The following is a 19,052-nucleotide window of genomic DNA, read 5'->3' as shown; positions in this document are numbered from 1 at the left end:
CTTAGGCCTTGTGCAAAAGGCCATGGAGAGCAAGCATCAGGGCTGACTCAGGCAAAGCGAGTGTTCTGGTGCCACCTCATGGTTTTGGAGAGTCTAGCCTCCCCAATACCATTCCCCAAGGAGTAGCTTACTTATCCAGGCGGACTGCTTCTGCATAAGCTCTCTTGGCATTCTCTGTATCTTCCAGATTGGTCAGAGCCACTGCAACAAAGAAAGTGAGAACTGCAGCTGGAGAATCCAGCTTAGAAAGCAAAAGGAATGTTTCAAGACCACAGTTCATTCAGTCCCCCAACTTAACAGCTCCTTTGCCCTCTCTACTCCTGGTACCACCATCTACTCAGTTACTCTAGCTTAGTTACCTGGTGTCATCTTCAAGAGTCCCCTCTCCACAATCAGTTGCGAAGTTATCTGAACTCCATTTTTTGTAGTTTCTTTTCTGACACTGCCCAAGTTGTTTCAGACTGTGGCAATGTCCCCATCTGCCTCCATCCACTTGCCACAATGCTGCCAGATTTCTCACAGACTTACAAACAAATCTGAACATATCACTATCCCACTTAAGAATCCTCACTGGTCCTCCATCACCCATAACCATGATCTTTAAAATTTGTTTAGCACCAGGGCACTCTCACCTTTTTAATCAGCATTTTCTGGACACCTTACCTATAAAACAATTAACAGAACTGCTCTGGAGGCCCTGTTCACTCCACCTCCCCACCAACATGCACTCACTTCTACCAAACACTTAAGAGGAGATCTAGGAATTCAGCTGGAAAAAATGGCCTTGAGGATAAAGTCTAAAGTCCTTTCACTCTACTTGTGCCCTCTATCATCTGACCCAAACTATCTTTCCGGACTCATCTCCCACTACATTCTGTAGCACTATTGCCCATTAGCAGCAGGGTACAGTGTGCAGTTTCATGGCTGCATGCCTTTGTTCAGTGACTCCTCAGCCACTCTGTGCGACTGAATTCCAGCTTAGCCTTCTGAACAGTGTGAAGGCCCTCCCTACTTTGTGATGTTAGAATTGCTGCTTGTGCCTTGCAATGTGGCAGTTGTCTACATTCCTATCCCCCTTAGAAGTAGGCTAGTTTCAAATTCAGGCAACCCCCAAATAACCACCAAATTGCTTTTGCAACCTTTCTCTTATAAATAAGAACCCTACAATAATGACCAAAAAACACCTGAAGACCAATGTCAATGAGGACATGCAAACTGCTTTCAGGCTAACATTTAGTAAGTTTAGTATATGGAGAAATATCCCCTAGAAAGAATATTAGTCGATACTTTTGTATTATAGTAACTAACAATAAAACCAATAATAGTTAATATTCATTGGTTATCTAATCATACAATCCCCTCATCAACCCTGTAAGATATATCTCTTACACTCATATCTGGAACTTAGCTGGCTCAATATATATATAAATGAAATGTCAAGCCAAGGGGAAACATTTGGTAAACAATAAACTAGGGATGATCTTGATTTAACCTGTTGGTCTCTGAGTGAAATTCCCCCAAGTTAGAAGCAAACAAGTGCTTTGTCATCTTTTTATTCATTGTTTTTCAAGCTGTAGCACAGTATTCCAGATTCTGATGGGATCTGCAAGAAAATGGCTCCTAAGGGACATTTAGACACTGGCTTCCAATGACTCTCAGACTGTGGAGAGGGTTTCCACATAATTATCTCTTACCAGCCAAAAGCATGTACAGCTCCCCCATCTTTGGCTGGAAGTTGATGGCTGCACTGAGAAAATGGAAAGCTGATGCATACTGCTGCATGGTCAAGTGGACAAGGCCCAGATTATAGAGAATCTTCCAATCAAAGGGTGCCAAGTAGTTGGCTCGTTTCAGGCAGCTGATAGCCTGCAGGAGAGAAGGGCACTCGATGAAGGGAGGTGGCAAGCTAGGCAGACCCAATAACACAAACAAGGAAGGTGAGGAAACACTCACTGCTACGTATTTCTTCTTGCCAAAGAAACACATTCCAATGTTATTCCAGAGTGGAGAACTTTCTGGAACAGCACAAGCCACAACTCTGTATTTGGTGAGGGCAACATCAAAGTCTCCATGGGTCTGCATCATGCTGCCTGCTGCCAAGATGGCCTGAAAACACAGGACATGGAAAGTTGATAATTCAGTAATTTCCAAAAGGCTGTGGCAGTGAAGGAGCCTTCCTGGGTGCAGAAAACCTGCACAGCATGACAGAAAAACTTCCAGGAACATATATAATATATTCAAGCTACTGGGACAAATGTTCATGAGAAATGTCCCTGCACCCTACACTGTGGTTCTCTTTGGCACAGTATGGGAAAAGAAAAAAATGTCACTGACTTTACCCAGCTCACTTGTTTCCTAATTCTAACAAGGGAAGGCAATATTTCTGAGCATCAGAGCCCTTTAAGTAAATACTGCCTTTAATCTGTTCCCTGCAGCACCTACTTGGTACACCAAGTGCTGCTCCAGACAACTCAAATACTCCTTTCTTTGCCACTTAAAGTATAACTCCTTCTGCCACAGGACAAAGAGTGACTCAGCTTTAGGCTTCATTAGTCCAGGTGTAAGGTGGGGAGCTGATGGAGTAAGGTTAATGTGATTCCAAGACAGGACTGAGTCTGTATCCTTCGCAGTTGTATCCTTCGCTGCATCTCCCTCAATAACATTCATCCACTTGATCTTCTCATCCCTAAAGATATATCTGGACAAGAGTTGTAACTGCAGATTCATTAAGAATCTAGAAGTCATTTCACCAGAAGTATTTTTGACAGCAGTTGTGGGGGCTTTGTTAATTGCCTAAATGCATAAAACTTTATCAGCATTGCAGTTTTGCTTTCTGCGTAAGTTACAGGCTTGTTATAACAAATGTGCTCTTTTGGAAAATAAGAAGCAAGTACCAACACTTTATAATATTTTCAAATAAGAAGAACCATGTTTATTTATAATTTTTCTAAGAAAAAGGTAGTATCTCAGGTATTCAAAAAGCTTTCTAGGGCCAGATCACCTCTAGGTGTGGGACCATCTATGTGAAGGCTCTATGTGAAGGAGTTTGACGGCCTAAGTACCTTGTAATTGGTAGGGTCATAAGTCAGCGCATTTCCGAGGTGTTCAAATGCCTTCTGGTAAATGCCAAGCTTGGAGAAAAAGCAAACCAGAGAATTGTATCAGCGAGGAGTTGGTAGTTAAGGAGTCTGGTCAACCACACCCTGAAGCACCCTGACTTTTCTGAGTTCTCTTAACAAAACAAGAGCTACAGATACCAGATAGAAAAAGGAAACTAAAAATCGACACATTTGTCGCCTGATAAGATCAAATTATCTATTTGCCAGGAACCATCTCTGCCACACTAGTGCTGCTCCACACTAATGTCTCCTGGAAGGAAATGGGCTGGTTAGCCTCATCTCCTCTGGAGCCAACCTCCCAAGCCAAAGCCAGGAAGGCCAAGGGTTAAACTCCTAATTCCTTTTAAAGAAAAATGAAACAGACAGAAAGGTTACCAAAGAGGCAGACCTGGAGGCAGGATGAGCTAAGCAGGGATCTTGGGGAGTTAATGGGGAAATGGGATGAGTAGAGGCCCCTCCAGGACCCCTGGGCCCCAGTTTTCAGGCTGATAAGGAAAAGTGATTGAGCTGAAAGAACTTCACTGACATTCAGGAATGTGGAGGGGAGAGGAAACAGACTTCTAATTCTAGACAATACTTTGCCTTCTCTTTCCTATAGGACCTGGCTGGGAAGAAGGAACAATAGAAATGGCCTTAGCTTCAAAGCCCTAATAATGCTAATTTGTATCAGTTTCTCTCCCCACAACAAAATGACAGCCCTTGTGACTAGTTATTTCTCATATATGCTCTTTCCTTTAAAAATTATAATTGCAGTTTTTATTTGAATGCAGAAAATTAATTCCTTTAACAAATAAAGAATATAATAAAGCAAAAAGTAAAGTTCGTGTGCTTCATATGACCTTTAGTAAAATGTGTTAAAGTAAAATCAAAATGCAGGGAAACCACAATACACATAAATCCAAAAGCATTTCTAACATTAATACATGAATGACTAAAGAGTTCTCCTTACCTGTAAGTAGAGTAATCCTAAAGTTGTAAGAAGTTCTGTATTTTCTGGTGAGAACCTACAACACAGAGATCAACTCAGAGATGCTCAGAGGGAAACAAGATGTGAATGAGGCACATGCACAGTAACATACCCTCGTGCAACATCTGAGAGACACAGTGTGTGTCCCACTCCCCATGGAAATTCCCCAAGATGATTTGGGAATTGCCTTCAATAGTACATCACCTCAACCCTGACTACAGGGAGGATTGCTCAGCAAGAAAAAAATGGGACCTAGAATCCAGACTCTTCTTCAGGACCATTTCTTAGGGTCAGAGTCCTAAGGCAGAACCTATGGAATATTTTGAGTGACTGTCTGCATTACACTGACAGAATTAAAGAACAATGCTTTATGAACCAAGTCAGTCTGGAACACACATAGTTTTAGCCAGTTCCCTTCTGGTGGGATTTATTTTTTTTCTGTTCTCACTGTATATACAATGGCAGTGTGGCCCTAATGCTCTGCTCTCCACATTAAATAAAAAGCCATAGTAAACAGCCAAATTAAACAAACGAAGGAAGACATACTAGATCTAGGAAAGAATTAGCCATTGGCTTTGGGGAGTAAACATTGGCTTAAGTAAAAGATTACCTGCTTTCCCAACCCCTCACTGATATTTGTCTTGGTTACAAAACCAAAGCTACACTGAGTTGAGATGATCTGACTACAGAATCATCAGACAGTTTCAACAGTAAAAATGCCAAAAGCGAGGAACAATGTCTCATGCTTCTATGGAATGAGGTAGGGCACTGGTCACCTATTGGGAGACCAGAATTAGAGGGGCCAAAGCCTCAGCCAGGGAGGCCTGAGCTGTCCAGAGTTTACTTAGTTCAACTATTTGCCCTTCACTCTCTGCCATAATAAATAACCATTTTGATCACCTCCCTCCCCCAAACTAAGTAACTTCTGTGAGTCTGGCAGCATCCATCTCCCACCAAAACCTAACTGCTATCTCCAAGCTGCAGGTTTCCACATTCTCATTGAGGCTCTAAATGCTCAGGTGTCCTCTTGGAAATTTTTGTGACTTCAGTCCTCAGCCAGCCCCTGGAAGAATGTCTCCCTTCAGGTTTATATGAGCTCATCTTCCAGAAGGCAGGGGTCAAGAATCGAGGCTTCCACCAGCCCCACAGAAGTTTAACATATGCTATGTGGGCTCCTTCCTACTTCTCCACGTAAACTTAGCCTCTTGATGTCAGAAGTCTCTCTAGTGAGAGGAAGATGGTGGCGGAATAGGTGAAAGCAATACACACCTGCTCCTGAGGACGAACAGGAATTACAGCTAAAATTTAGAGCAATTAACCTGAATTAATAACAGAAAGACACCTGAAAAGGAGTATTATATCCAAAGAGTGAAAACAAGAAGCAACACAGAGACTGGTAAGAGGGGTGGAGACGCAGAAAAAGCTGGTCCCTGCACCCAGGGGAAGTGGCTGTGAAGTCGGAGAAATACTGTGGCTGCAAAAGCCCCACCAGAGGAAAGAGGCGTCTCAATCCCATGCCAGGACTCCCAACCCAGAACACCATGGCCTGGAAGAAGAACTTGCATAACATTTGGCAGCAAAAATAAGTGGGAAATTGGTCCACTGGAAAGGGGAGGGAGTCTGCCTGAATCCCAGGCGTCCTCCGTAAAGGCTACTGCACAGGGACTCACTCTCAGGCACTCACCCGGGGCTCAGGTAGAGGAAGGAGACTCAGGGCATACAAAAGCCAGAAGGAGAAGATCTGGGTGGCATAAGACTGGTGATGGGAAGGCAGGCTTCTGAGGTCCCAGTTCTAAGCCAACATCTCACACAGCCCTCAGACGCCATCTCCCAGGGTGCACCAGTTCTATTCTTATAGCACGAGCGGGAGAAAGTACACTAACCCTGTCCTCCAAATACTGGCGACACCACCCGCCAAGCTTAAGTCTGGCATAAAGAACTATCGGCTATACCCAAAAGGGACCTAAGTAGTGCTTTTTCCTCTGGAGAAACTACAGACAGCCTTAAACAGACACTGAACTGAGTGGCTGGGGAACAAGAGCCAATCTTCCCTCCCACCCCCACGGGTTAGGCGGGCGCAATCCCCAAAAGAAGGTACCCTGGGCAGGGCCTCAGGCTGCAGGCAGCTGTGGAATTAGGGGGAGGCAGTGCACTTGAAAGCCTCCCTCAGGATCTTTGGCGGGGTGCTGCCAAGCTAGAAAGCCAGCAGCTAACTAACCTGCTGAGGTCCTGCACCACCCCCAATAAGGGACCGTCTGAATTTGTATTCTAAAGCCTGCCTGCACCCCAAGCCAAGTGCAGATCCATAGCAGGAACAAAGTGCAAACCAGAACTGGGACTTTAGAGTCCCCCCGCCAGAGGCCTTCACCAGAGCCTCTGGCAGTGAGCTGCAGGGATAGAGGGGGGTGACAAGCTCTCTAATCCCCCTATAAGAGCCAGATCAACCCCAAGCAGAAGGGGCAGCCTTGTGCTATAACTCTAAACCCCACCTGCACCGTCCTGCAGGAGCAGACTTGCTGGGAAAAGGGGTCACAAATCAGAACTGTGAAACCGAGTGGGACTCCCTAGGAGCCTCCTTTCAAGAGCTCTGGTGGGGTGCTGCTGAGCTGTAGGGCAAGTGCCTACCTCCCTTCTTGAGGGCCAAGGGCCTGCACTAACCCCAACAAGGGGCCGTCTGGATTTGCATTCCCCAAGCCTGTCCACACCACCAGCCAAGTGCAGACTGAAAGTGGGGAGGAATTACAGGTCAGAACTGGAGCATCTGGAGCCATCCCCCTGAAGGTCTACATCAGAGCCTCTGGCAGTGAGCTGCAAGGAGAGAGGAAGGTGACAAGCTCTCTCCCACCCCCAAGCCCCAAGAGCCGGTGCTACCCCAAGTGGAGGAGGCAGCCTTGATTTATTTCTACAAGCCCCACCTGCACTGTCCTGCAGATGTAGTCTCACAAGGTAAAGGGGCCACAAATCAGAACTGTGAAATCTGGTGCATCCCCTAGGAGCCTCCCATCCAGAGTTCTGGCATGGAACTTAAAGGAGAGCACCTACATCCCCTCTTGAGGGCTAAGGACCTGAGACACCTCAATCAAAGGATGGATTAGACTAGTATCCCCAGATTCTGCTGGCCATGCCCTGCTAATCTCATATCCACTGAAGGAAGGGAGCACAAAGCAGAGCTTGGACATTGGACGTGACTTACTTGGAGAACTCCAACAGGGCCTCTGGCAGAGCACTGATGAAATAGAAGGAGGTGAGCAGCTCTCTCCTTCCAAGGGCAGGTGACACCCCAAGTGGAGAGGGGCAGCCCTCGTCTCTTCCTCCAAGGCCTGCCAGCACATCCCCGCTGATGCAGCCTCACAGAGGAAAGAACACATAACCCGGAGCTGGGCTGTCTGGTTCGACCCCCTCAGAGCCTCCCCTTAGGGTTTCTCACAGGACACCACTGAGCTAGAAGACAAGCAGTTAGCTCCCCTCTCGAGATCTGAGAATCTGTGTCACCCCAATCAAAGGGAGGATTGGATTTGCATTCCCATTTCCAGCTGTCCCCATCCTGCTAAGCTCATTTCTGTGGGGTGAAAGTTGATCCCACCCACAAACGGGCCAACAACAATCAGCTTCCAATTACAACAGGAGGGTCCACATAACCCACACAAAGGATATTACTAGAGCATTCAGCTCAGGAGTTCAAGGAGACTTTACCACTGTGTCCCACAGGACACTTACTATATAAGGCCACCACATAAAGACTGGGTGGGAGTCATAGTAGTTCTAGCTCACACATAAGAACAAAGCAAAGAAACAGCTAAAATGGAGGAGACAAAGAAACAATCCCCAAATTAAAGAAGAGGAAAATTCTCAAAAAAAAGTACTAAATGAAATGGAAGCAAGCAATTTATCAGACACAGAGTTCAAAATAATGGTTATACGGATGCTCAAACAACTTAGTGAAAACTACAAAGAACTCAATGAGAACTACATCAATGTGAAAAAGGAAATAGAAACTAAATAAAAGCCAGCTGGAAATAAAGAATATCATATCTGACATCAATAACACACTGGAAGAAATTAAAAGTAGGCTGGATGAAGCAGAGGATAGAATCAATGACTTGGAAGACAAGGTAGAAAAAAACAGAGCAACAAAAGGAAAAAAGAACTAAGAAGAACGAGGATAGTTTAAGGGAACTCTGGGACAACATGAAAAGAAACAACATCCACATCATAGTTATAACAGAAGGAGAAGAAAGTAAGCAAGGGGTAGAGAACCTGTTTGAAGAAATAATCACAGAAAACTTCCCTAACCTGCTGAAAGGAGAAGCTAAACACAAGTTCAGGAAGCATAGAGAGTTCCAATCAAGATGAACCCAAAGAGACCCAAACCAAGACACATCATAATTAAAATGGAAAATGTTAAGGACAAAGAGAGAATCCTAAGGGCTGCAAGAGAGAAACAATCAGTGACCTACAAGGGAGCCCCCATAAGGCTGTCAGAGGATTTCTCAACAGAAACACTTCAGACCAGATGGGATTGGCATTAAGTTTTCAAAGTAATTTAAAGCAAGGATTTAAAACCAAGACTGCTCTATTCAGCAAGGCTATCATTCAAAATAAAGGGTGAAATAAAGAGCTTCCCAGACAAAATAAGGCTAAAAGAGTTTAGTACCACCAAAACAGCACTGCAGGAAATGCTAAAAGGTCTGCTTTAAGAAGAAGAAGAAATAAAAGTAAGGTGCATAGGCATAAAGGGAAAAAATGGCGTTAAATAAGTACAGATTAATAATAACTTTAAATGTAAACAGATTAACTGCACCAATCAAAAGACATAGGATAGCTGAATGGATAAGAAAACATGGCCCATATATATGCTGTCTACAAGAGACGCACCTCTACAAAAGATTCACACAGACTGAAAGTGAAAGGATAGAAAAATATATTCCATGTAAATGAGAATGAAAAACAAGCTGGGTTAGCAATACATATTTCTGACAAAACAGACTTCAAATAAAGACCAAAAAAAGAGACAAAGAAGGTCAATACATAATACTAAAGGGATCAATCCCAACAGGAGGATAAAAGTTATAAACATATATGCAAGCAATATAGCAAGCACCTAAACATATAAAAAAAATTATTGGCGGACTTTAAGGGTGAGATGGACAGCAACACAATAATAGTAGATGACACCCCACTGTCATCACTGGATAGATCATCCAGGCAAAAAATCAACAAGGAAACAGAGAATTTAAATGACACACTAGATCTAATGAATTTAATTCACATATTCAGAACATTCCACCCCAAAGCAGCAGAATATACATTCTTCTCCAGTGCACATGGAAGATTCTCAAAGACAGACCACATAATAGGACACAAAACAAGTCTTGTAGAGATGAGTTCAAGAAGACTGAAGTATCAAGCATCTTCTCAGATCATAATGGCATGAAACTAGAAATCAACTACTATAAAAAAACTTAGAAATATTCAAACACATGGAGGCTAAATAGCTTGTTATGAAACAATGAATAGGTTACCAATGAGATCAAGGAAGAAATAAAAAACTTCCTGGAAACAAAAGAAAATGAACACACAACAATTCAAAATTTTTGGTACTCAGCAAAATCAGTCCTGAGAGGAAAATTCATAGCATTACAGGCATACCTCAAGAAACAAGAAAAAGTTGTACTAAACTATCTAGCACTACAACTAAAAGAATTAGAAAGAGAACAGCAAAAAGAGCCCAGAGTAAGTAGAAGGAAAGAAAGAATAAAGATCAGAGCAGAAATAAATGACATAGAGACTAAAAAATCAATACAAAATACCAATGAAACCAAGAGCTGGTTCTTTCTCCGCTTGCAAAAGAGGCCATGACAATGGGCAAACTGCACAGAGAAATTGGTCAGCTAATTGTTCAGTCTGCAGAATATCCAGAGAAATCCAACAGCCATATTATACAGGATATTTCCCTGAAAACAAAAGAAATCTTCACCAACTTGGCATCATTTTCAGAAGTTTCAGGTGATAGAAGAAAGCTTGTTCTCAATTTTGAGGCACTAAAGCAAAGACAATTTCCACCAGCAACAGAAAACTTTCTTTACCATCTAGCAGCAGCCGAACAAATACTGAAAATGTGACAGCGTCAGATGGTATCACTGAGGACCGATACAAAGCTCTTTGAACACGATTATCGATTAACTATGCAAAATACTGAAAATAACAAGGAAATGTTATATTTTAGTGATTTATTCAAAAGTATTGAGATTTGACTGGAAAAGCACTGAAACACATGAAAACACTTCTGATTTTCTCTTATCTGATTAGTTTCACACCTACTCTCAATGTTGGACAGAGTGCTGTAACTATCATAAATAAGTTATAAAATGGCCTGCTGTCCTGGAGTAAGAGAAAATAGCGCTGCCAAGTTCTCGTGTAAATCCCAGCAGGTCCAAAAGCCTTCATTATTATAAGTTCCAGTTTGTCTCCTTGTGTCGCCACAAACTAACAGTTTCTTTTCAGAAAGCTGCCTTAAATTTTGCTTTGTATTCTTCTAGGAAGAACTTTCAATTCCTCATGAGGAGCTCTACTTTCTGAGACAAACTACTAAGTTCTCTGCAGAACTGTCTAGAAAATCATTGAAAAGACCCTGCAGTTGCACTTTCTTGTAAAAGAAAATTTTTTTTCCTTGGCCTTTGAACATTTTGCCTATATTATGAGGGTTTTGCATAGATTTTATACTTGAGTAGACAACTTTAATAATCCTTATTTATACTGTCTCAGAGGTAAGCATTTGGCAAGCTTAAGCCATCAGCATTCTTCAATTAACCTTCTAGCAATATTATTTTGAAAAGGATGCCAGGCCTCATATGGCAGAGTCAGACAAGCACCCATTTTGACTAGAAATGTCTGTATAACTGAACTAGCAACTTGACATAATTGGTTAAGGGAGTGTGAGAATGAACTGCCTGCAAGGGCCAAAACCTGAGAATGTCTTCAAATAACTCCAGTAAAAAGTTAACTTGGCCACATATGAAAGTAACTGTTCCTGTTCAGTTGTGTACCTTTCTCATAATTGGATACTTAAAAGTTGCAAAATAAGCATGGAGGTCTAGGTTATGTTCTTGTTTTATTATATGTGTTTGTATAAACTATGAAAGGTTATTTTACAGTCAGTACTATTGTCCTTAGAAATCTTAACCCAGAAAAATGTTTGCAAAAAAATCTTGTTTCTCTTGGATCTTTCACTTATTCTTGGTGTTAGACGTTTGTTAAGTAAAATGTTTGAAATAGCCCTTTCTCTTCCACCTTGGGGAAAGGTGGACCTGAAATGAGATTTTGTTTACTAAAGCAATTTAAAACTAAACCTGCACTTTATGAAAATGAATACTAACATCTTTTTCTCCCTCATTTTTGTATTACTGTATTAGCTAATGATCAAAGTTGTTAAAATTATAAATGTATGATGCAAAAATAAAATGGAAATATTTTAATAATAATAATAAAAAAAAAAGAGCTGCTTCTTTGAAAAGATAAACAAGACTGATGAACCTTTAGCCAGACTCACCAAGAAACAAAGAGAGAGGACCCAAATAAATAAAATCAGAAATGAAAGAGGCGATATAACAACTGACACCACAGAAAAAGAAAGGATTGTAAGAAAATACTCTGAGCAACAATATGACAACAAACTGGACAACCTGGGTGAAATGGACAAATTCTTAGAAGCATATAATCTTTCAAAACTAAATCAGGAAGAATCGGAAAACCGAAATAGGCCGATCAAATAGCTCCCAGCAAAAAAAAGACCTGGACCAGATGGATTTACAGGTGAATTTTACCAACATTCAAAGAAGAATTATTACCTATTCTCCTCAAACTATTCCAGAAAACTCAAAAGGAGGGAAGGCTCCCAAGTTCTTTTTATGAAGCCAGCATTATCCTAATCCCAAAACCAGATCAAGACACTACAAAGAAAGAGAATTACAGGCCAATATCCCTGATGAACATAGATGCTAAAATCCTGAACAAAATATTAGCAAATTGGATCCAGAAATACATTAAAAAGATCATATACCATGACCAAGTGGGATTTATGCTGGGGATGCAAGGCTGGTACAGTATTCGCAGGTCAATATGTGATACATTACATAAACAAAATGAAGGACAAAAATCATATGATCCTATCAATAGATGCAGAAAAAGCATTCGACAAAATCCAGCACCGATTTTTGATAAAAACTCTCAGCAAAGTGGAAATAGAGGGACCATACCTCAACGTAATAAAGGCCATATATGACAGACCTACAGCCAACATCATACTCAATGGGCAAAAACTAAAACTATTTCCCTCAAAAACAGGAACAAGACAGGGATGTCCACTTTCATCACTCTTATTCAACATAGTACTGGAAGTCCTTGCCACAGCAATCAGACAAGAAGAAAACATAAAAGGCAGCCAAATTGGAAAGAAGAAAGTAAAACACATTATTTGCAGATGACATGATATTGTAAATAGAAAACCCTATAAAGACTCCACCAAAGTACTACTAGATTTAATAAATGAATTTGCCATGTAGCAGGATACAAAATTAACATATGAAAACTGATGCCATTTTTATACATCAATAATGAACTATCAGAAAGAGAAACTAAAAAAAAATACCATTTACCATTGAAACTAAAAAAATAAGATACCTAGGAATAAACTTAACCAAGTAAGTAAAAGACCTGTACTCAGGAAACTACAGGACAGTGAAAAAAGATATAGAGGAAGATACAAACAAGTGGAAGAATATACCATGTTCATGGACTGGAAGAATTAATATCATTAAAATGTCCATACTACCCAAAGCAATCTATAGATTCAATGCAATTCCTATTAAAATACCAACAACATATTTCACAGAACTAGAACAAATATTCCAAAAATTTATATGGAACCAAAAAAGATTTTCGCTGATACATCTCCTAGGGCAAGAGAAACAAAAGAAAAAATAAACAAATGGGACTACAGCAAACTAAAAAGCTTCTGCACAGCAAAAGAAACCATCCTCAAAGTACAAAGGGAACCCATGGTTTGGGAGAACATATTTGCCAATGATACATCTGATAGGGGGTTAATCTCCAAAATACAGAATGTACTCATACAACTCAGTAAGAGGAAGACAAACAATCCAATTAAAAAATGGGCAAAGATCATGAATAGACACTTCTCCAAAGAAGACATACAGCTGGTCAACAGACATATGAAAACATACTCAACATCACTAATCATAGAGAGACACAAATTAAAACCACAATGAGGTATCACTTCACACCTGTCAGAATAGCTACCATCAACAAATCAACAAAGGACAAGTGCTGGCGAGGATGTGGAGAAAAGGGAACCCAAGTACACTGCTGGTGGGAATGCAGACTGGAGCAGCCACTATGGAAAACAGTATAAAGAGTCCTTAAAAAATTAAAAATGGAACTGTCATTTGACCCAGTGATTCCACTTCTAGGAATATATTCTAAGAATCCCAAAACACCAATCAGAAAGAATATATGCACTCCTATGTCCATAGCAGCACTATTTACAATAGCTAGTATCTGGAAACAGCCCAAATGCCCATCAGTAGATGAGTGAATAAAAAAGTTGTGGAACATTTACACCATGGAATACTATGCAGCTGTAAAAAAGAAGGATCTCTTACCCTTTGGGACAACATGAATGGACCTAGAGAATATTATGCTAAGCAAAATAAGCCAGTCAGAGAAAGACAAATATCACATGATCTCACTTATATGCGGAATCTAAGGAACAAAATAAATTGATGAATAACATAGGATCACAGACATGAAAACATGAAACAGACTGACAGGTCTTAGAGGGAAGGCAGGAAGGAGGGAGGGAACTGACTGACCAAAGAACTCATAAGGATATATGCACAGGCCATGGACACAGATAATGAACAGGTGAAGAACTGGGAAAGGGTGGGAGATGGGGAAAGGGAGGTAAAGGGGAGACAATGGGGGATATATGTAATACTCTCCCCAACAATAAAATTTGTTTTTAAAGTCTCTCTTGTAACTTAACAAACCAAGGGATTTTTATATCTTTTTAGACACAAAATATGATTGAAGAAAATTCAGAAAGTTGTATTATGACTAGAACCAGAAAAGTTATGACATCACTACTACGGTAGAACACAAAGGTAATTAAGAAATTAATTTAAGAAATTAAGTTTAGCCCAGTGGTTGAGCATCGACCTAGGATTCAGGCAATCAGGGTTCGAATCCCAGTCAGGGCACATGCCCAGGTTGCGGGCTCCATCCCCAGTCAGGGGCATGCAGGAGGCGGCCAATCAATGGCTCTCTCATCATTGATGTTTCTATCTCTCTCTCTCCCTCTCCTTTCCTTTCTCCAAAATCAATAAAGATATATTTTAAAAAAGAAAGAAAAAAAAAAAATTAAGTTTAGCCCGGCCAGGTGTGGCTCAGTGGTTGAACGTCCACCTAGGATCCAGGTGATTGGGGTTCAATTCCTGGTCAGGGCACATGCCCGGGTTGTGGGCGCAATCCCCAGTCAGTGGTGTGCAGGAAGCAGTCCATCAATGACTCTCTCATCATTGATGTTTCTATCTCTCTCTCTCCCTCTCCTTTCCTCTCTCTGAAGTCAATAAAGATATATTTTTTAAAAAAAGAAATTAAGTTTAGTTCATAGTATAATTACCAGGAACATTAGACTCTGTGACCAGGCTTTCTATTAAGTGACCAAACAAATGAGACACTAATGCATCTTTGCTACAGCTATGCCACTTAAGACAAGACCCATGCTTGCTTAGGCAGCACATATACTAAAATTGGAACAAGGCAAAGAAGATGAGCTTGGCCCTTACACAAGGATGACACACAAATTCATGAAGAGTTCCATATTTTTCCTACCTTGGTTGTGGTTTGATCCCTGGCCCTGGTAGGGGAACATGTGGGAGGCAACCAATTGATGTATCTCTCATGTTGATGTTTCTCTGTTTCTCTCTCTCTCTTTCTCTCCCTATTTCTCTCCCCCTCCTCCTTCCCTTCCACTATCTCTAAAAATCAGTGGAAAAATATCCTTGGATGAGGATTAAAAAAAAACAAAACAAGACAAGACCCTATACAGAAAAGACAAGATAACATGTGTCTCTAGTGAGAAAACATGGAACACCATCCTGGGAAAGCCAGTAAGTTCCATCATCAGTAGGGGTTCAGCCTCCCCTAATGATGTTTAAAAAAAAACAAGATAATGGTCTCATGCTAATAAGATCCTCCTCCCAAGTATATGTGCCCACTTCCCTTGTACCTGGCTATGGTCACCTCACTAATTTCAAACCATGGAATGTAAGCAGGATGTGTGCAACTTCTGGGCCATTTAAAACACTACGAGCTATTTATTCAGTACTTAGTTTCCTGTACCACCTCCATCCACCACAGCTTGGAACATTGAGGCTATAGTAAGTCAGCTTCAACCATGCAGGTAAAGACAACGACCTAAGGAATGGTGGATCAATAAGGAAGGAACTTGAATCTCTGACTGACCTTGTAGAGCAGAGCTGCCCAGCTCAACTAAACCAGCCATACTAATTAATAGGTGAAAAGAAACACAAGTCTTCCTTATTTAAGCCACTGGGAGCTAGTAACCTCAGCTCAACATTTACTCTAATTCACACAGCTAGTTATCAGTCATACATATTCTCTGTTAGGCTTGGGAGTTCTTACATATGCTCCCTTTTTTTGTTTTGTTTTTTCTTGCTCTAAAGGAAACAGACACACTTACTCCACAGCTTTCTTGTAGATTTCGATGGCCTTGTCCAAGTGTCCCGCCAGCAAGTGAATTTTCCCCAGCATTATGTAAGTCAGATCATGCCTGTTAAGATGTAGGGCATGGTGCAACTGGTCTTGTGCCTAACAGGATTAATGAGGTAAAGAGAACAAAATCATTACCATGAAAGGGTTTTGTATGGCTAAGGTAAAAATAGAGCTCCTGCTGTACTAATGTAGGAACATCCCATTTCAGCAAATAGCCCAAAAAAACAACATATTCCAAAACTGTACTTGTTGACAGGACAGCTAGAAACATAAAGTATCTGCCTGTGGAGCCACTTGGAAGAGTTTATACAAGATGACTAACCTTTTGAGTGTTTTCTGCTTCTTGATAATCATACCTATGACTCATACTTTGCAAGTCAAAAGGAACATTATAGTAGAGTATACTGCACTGCCCAGCTGCACCAGTGACCAACTGCACCACCTTTCCCAGGGTGGAACTCATTTTCCTCACCAATATTTTGATAAATGAATGAACGGGTTGTTCTCAGGAAAAAGCTTATATCCTTCCTAGTAGGTGGTCAAAAGGGCTTTTTTTAGTCATTCACTGACTCAGCAAGTATTTATATAAATGTCAAGTATTTTTTTTTAATATATCTTTATTGATTTCAGAGAAAGGAAAGGAGAGGGAGAGATAGAAACATCAATGATGAGAGAGTCATTTATCGGCTGCCTCCTGCACGTCCCCCACTGGGGATCGAGTCCGAAACCCAGGCATGTGCCCTGACAGGAAATTGAACCCTGATTGCCTGGATCCTAGGTCAACACTCAACTGCTGAGCCACGCCTGTCCAAGATAAATGTCAAATATTTTGTTTGCTCTGTCATCTTTACAGTAAAATCTAAATACAATCTCCTTCTCCTTTACAGATCTGACCAAAGACCAATTCTACCTCTCCCTTGGCTCAGAATAATGCTATTAATAGAAATGTACTTGCTTGGAATATCCTCTGAAGAGAAAAATCTCCTAATGACATATATAACACTGTAGATCTGCCCAGAACACCTAAGGGACACATTAAATATATTTTTTTGTTTATATATATTAGTTATTTATTATATATTTCACAGGAGTAAAAGTTACTTTCACACCTCAACTGCTGCTGTACAGATTTTTTCCCATACCCCTAGGGATAGATTAAACATTGTCAAATGGATATCAACCAACTCAGATTCTCAGTCCTGTTGGCACTAGAGAAAGGAGAATAAAACTTCATAATCACTAAGTAGAAGCTTTATGAAGGAAACTATGCAATCCACTATCATTAACTTTCAGAGCTCTCAATAATTTAGTCTATCCCTCAATTAAAATATAGACTTTTTTTTCTTGTATCTGAGGACCAAGGTAAGCTCAAATGTTTTATCTGATATAAGGGGCTTAGAGTCCGCAGCTTAATCACAATGAAATATAAATTCTCACATGGAAAATAACCTTAAAAACTGAAACTCTCAGAAGTAAGATCCACTTGTAACTTATAATTCAACTTCAATGACTTTAAAAACTAAAATCAGTTGCTATCAGAGCATAAGAGAGCTCCCACGGTCATGATTACACTTTTAAGACATAAGGGTCCACACTTTTTGATATCTAAGTTTTCTTGAACACTTGTTTCTATACTAGAAAATTAAACTGGGGTAGAAAAAAAGATGAGAGAGAAAAGCAATTAGATTATCATTCCCTCATAATAGTTCTAGAATTTTTTCATTTTCTTGTTAAAAGCAGGGAAAAAAGATGGATAATGACAAATGAGAAAATGGGGATAAGAGTATATGGCAGTTTCAATTTTTACTTCCAAAAATCTCTGCAAGCACTAGGAATAATACAAAATGAGCAATGGCACCTCTGTAATAAGTGTACCCTCAGTGAAATCACCAGCCAACTGTTCAACTGCCACCACTATTTCTATAAATTACCTTGCTGAACTGTTTCAGATAAATGTAGCAAACTCCTAGGTTATGATAGATCTCCTAGACACAAAAGAAAGGAAACCAGCTTAGGTGTAAATTCCACAGTATGTATTAAACAACAGACATCTAGAGATTGTTACTGTTCCGCAAAGTTTAAACTTTAAAATATGCATTACAGTCAGTTTTTGACTAGATTTCATACTCAAATATATTTAATTATAAAAAATGGGTTCCTTAATATAAAAAAGCCCCACAGGTTATAAGAGATAAAAGCAGGACAAACAGGAGATCACTCCCTTTGTGCTCTCTCCTCAGAAGAGACTACCCATAGTTCCTGCCCCACCCTAAGGAGATATGTATACATATATGCGTTAATCAGATTCCTTTTCCTAGGAATCTAGGAATTCACTAGGTGATGTGGATTTGGGAACTGACGGCGCCATCTGGAGAGCACTTTAATGGAATATAGGTATTTGGAGTCAGTCTGCAAATACAGCAGAGGTCAGCAAACTAAGGCCCATGGACCAAATCCATCTGCCTTTTTTTGTAAATAAAGTTTTATTAGTATTGTCTATGGTTCTTTCACACTAGAACCTCAGAGTTCAGTAGTAGCAACAGAGACTATATGAAGCAACAGAGCTTAAAATATTTACTAGTTGGCCCTTTACAAAAAAGTTTGCCAACTGCCGATCTACAAAAAAAAGTGAAACAGAAATTCAGAATAGCTACTTTTGTTGCTGACAGCTTTCCAGTTCTAGTTCACTGCAAGACCAACTTGTATTTCCTGACCTTGAGTTCTATAGAATCTCTTGAATTCCCTTTATTAAATCTCCCTTTATTTAAGGGAGCTTTAGAGAAAGGAGAGTGCTTCTAGAGAAGAAAGTGATGTTATCAATAGGAATCAGATTAATAGCAAACTGCTCAGCAGCAACACTCCCTGCTAGAAAACCATGCAGCAATGTCTGCTAAGTTATGTGGAAACATGGTTTTTGATCGTATACCTAGCTGAATTATCAATCTAGTGCGAGGACAAAGGCATTTTTAGCATGTAAGAATTCAGGAATAACAACAAAAGACCACCATATGATAACTAGAACAATTAGCATGTTACTAATAACAAAGACTTAAAGTTCCTACTTACCCAGTCTTTCTGGTTAAGTTTAGCTGCTTCATTATATATTTCAGTGGCAGCTTTATGTTTTCCCAGAAGAAATCTGTGGAAGAAAT

The 19,052-nt window shown here is 40.4% G+C and overlaps 1 protein-coding gene across 8 annotated transcripts in view; it reads right to left on the bottom strand.

The window, feature by feature from the left end:
- Positions 1-19,052, bottom strand: part of BBS4 (Bardet-Biedl syndrome 4) — a 158,720-nt gene that overhangs the window by 64,887 nt on the left and 74,781 nt on the right. For all 8 annotated transcript variants that reach the window (XM_081130026.1, XM_081130024.1, XM_081130027.1 and 5 more), the window contains 8 exons: positions 18,967-19,039; positions 17,832-17,885; positions 15,869-15,996; positions 4,069-4,123; positions 3,063-3,131; positions 1,954-2,106; positions 1,695-1,866; positions 132-201 (listed from right to left, as the gene is read on the bottom strand). In XM_081130026.1, coding sequence (XP_080986152.1) covers positions 132-201; positions 1,695-1,866; positions 1,954-2,106; positions 3,063-3,131; positions 4,069-4,123; positions 15,869-15,996; positions 17,832-17,885; positions 18,967-19,039 — 774 coding nt within the window. The remainder of the gene's footprint in view (positions 1-131; positions 202-1,694; positions 1,867-1,953; positions 2,107-3,062; positions 3,132-4,068; positions 4,124-15,868; positions 15,997-17,831; positions 17,886-18,966; positions 19,040-19,052) is intronic.

Source organism: Miniopterus schreibersii (assembly GCF_964146895.1).
Source record: "Miniopterus schreibersii genome assembly, chromosome: 1".
In the NCBI taxonomy this organism is placed as follows: Eukaryota; Metazoa; Chordata; class Mammalia; order Chiroptera; family Miniopteridae; genus Miniopterus; species Miniopterus schreibersii.
The sequence above is the reverse complement of the archived record's forward strand: the minus strand, read 5'-3'. Positions and strand labels throughout refer to the sequence as shown.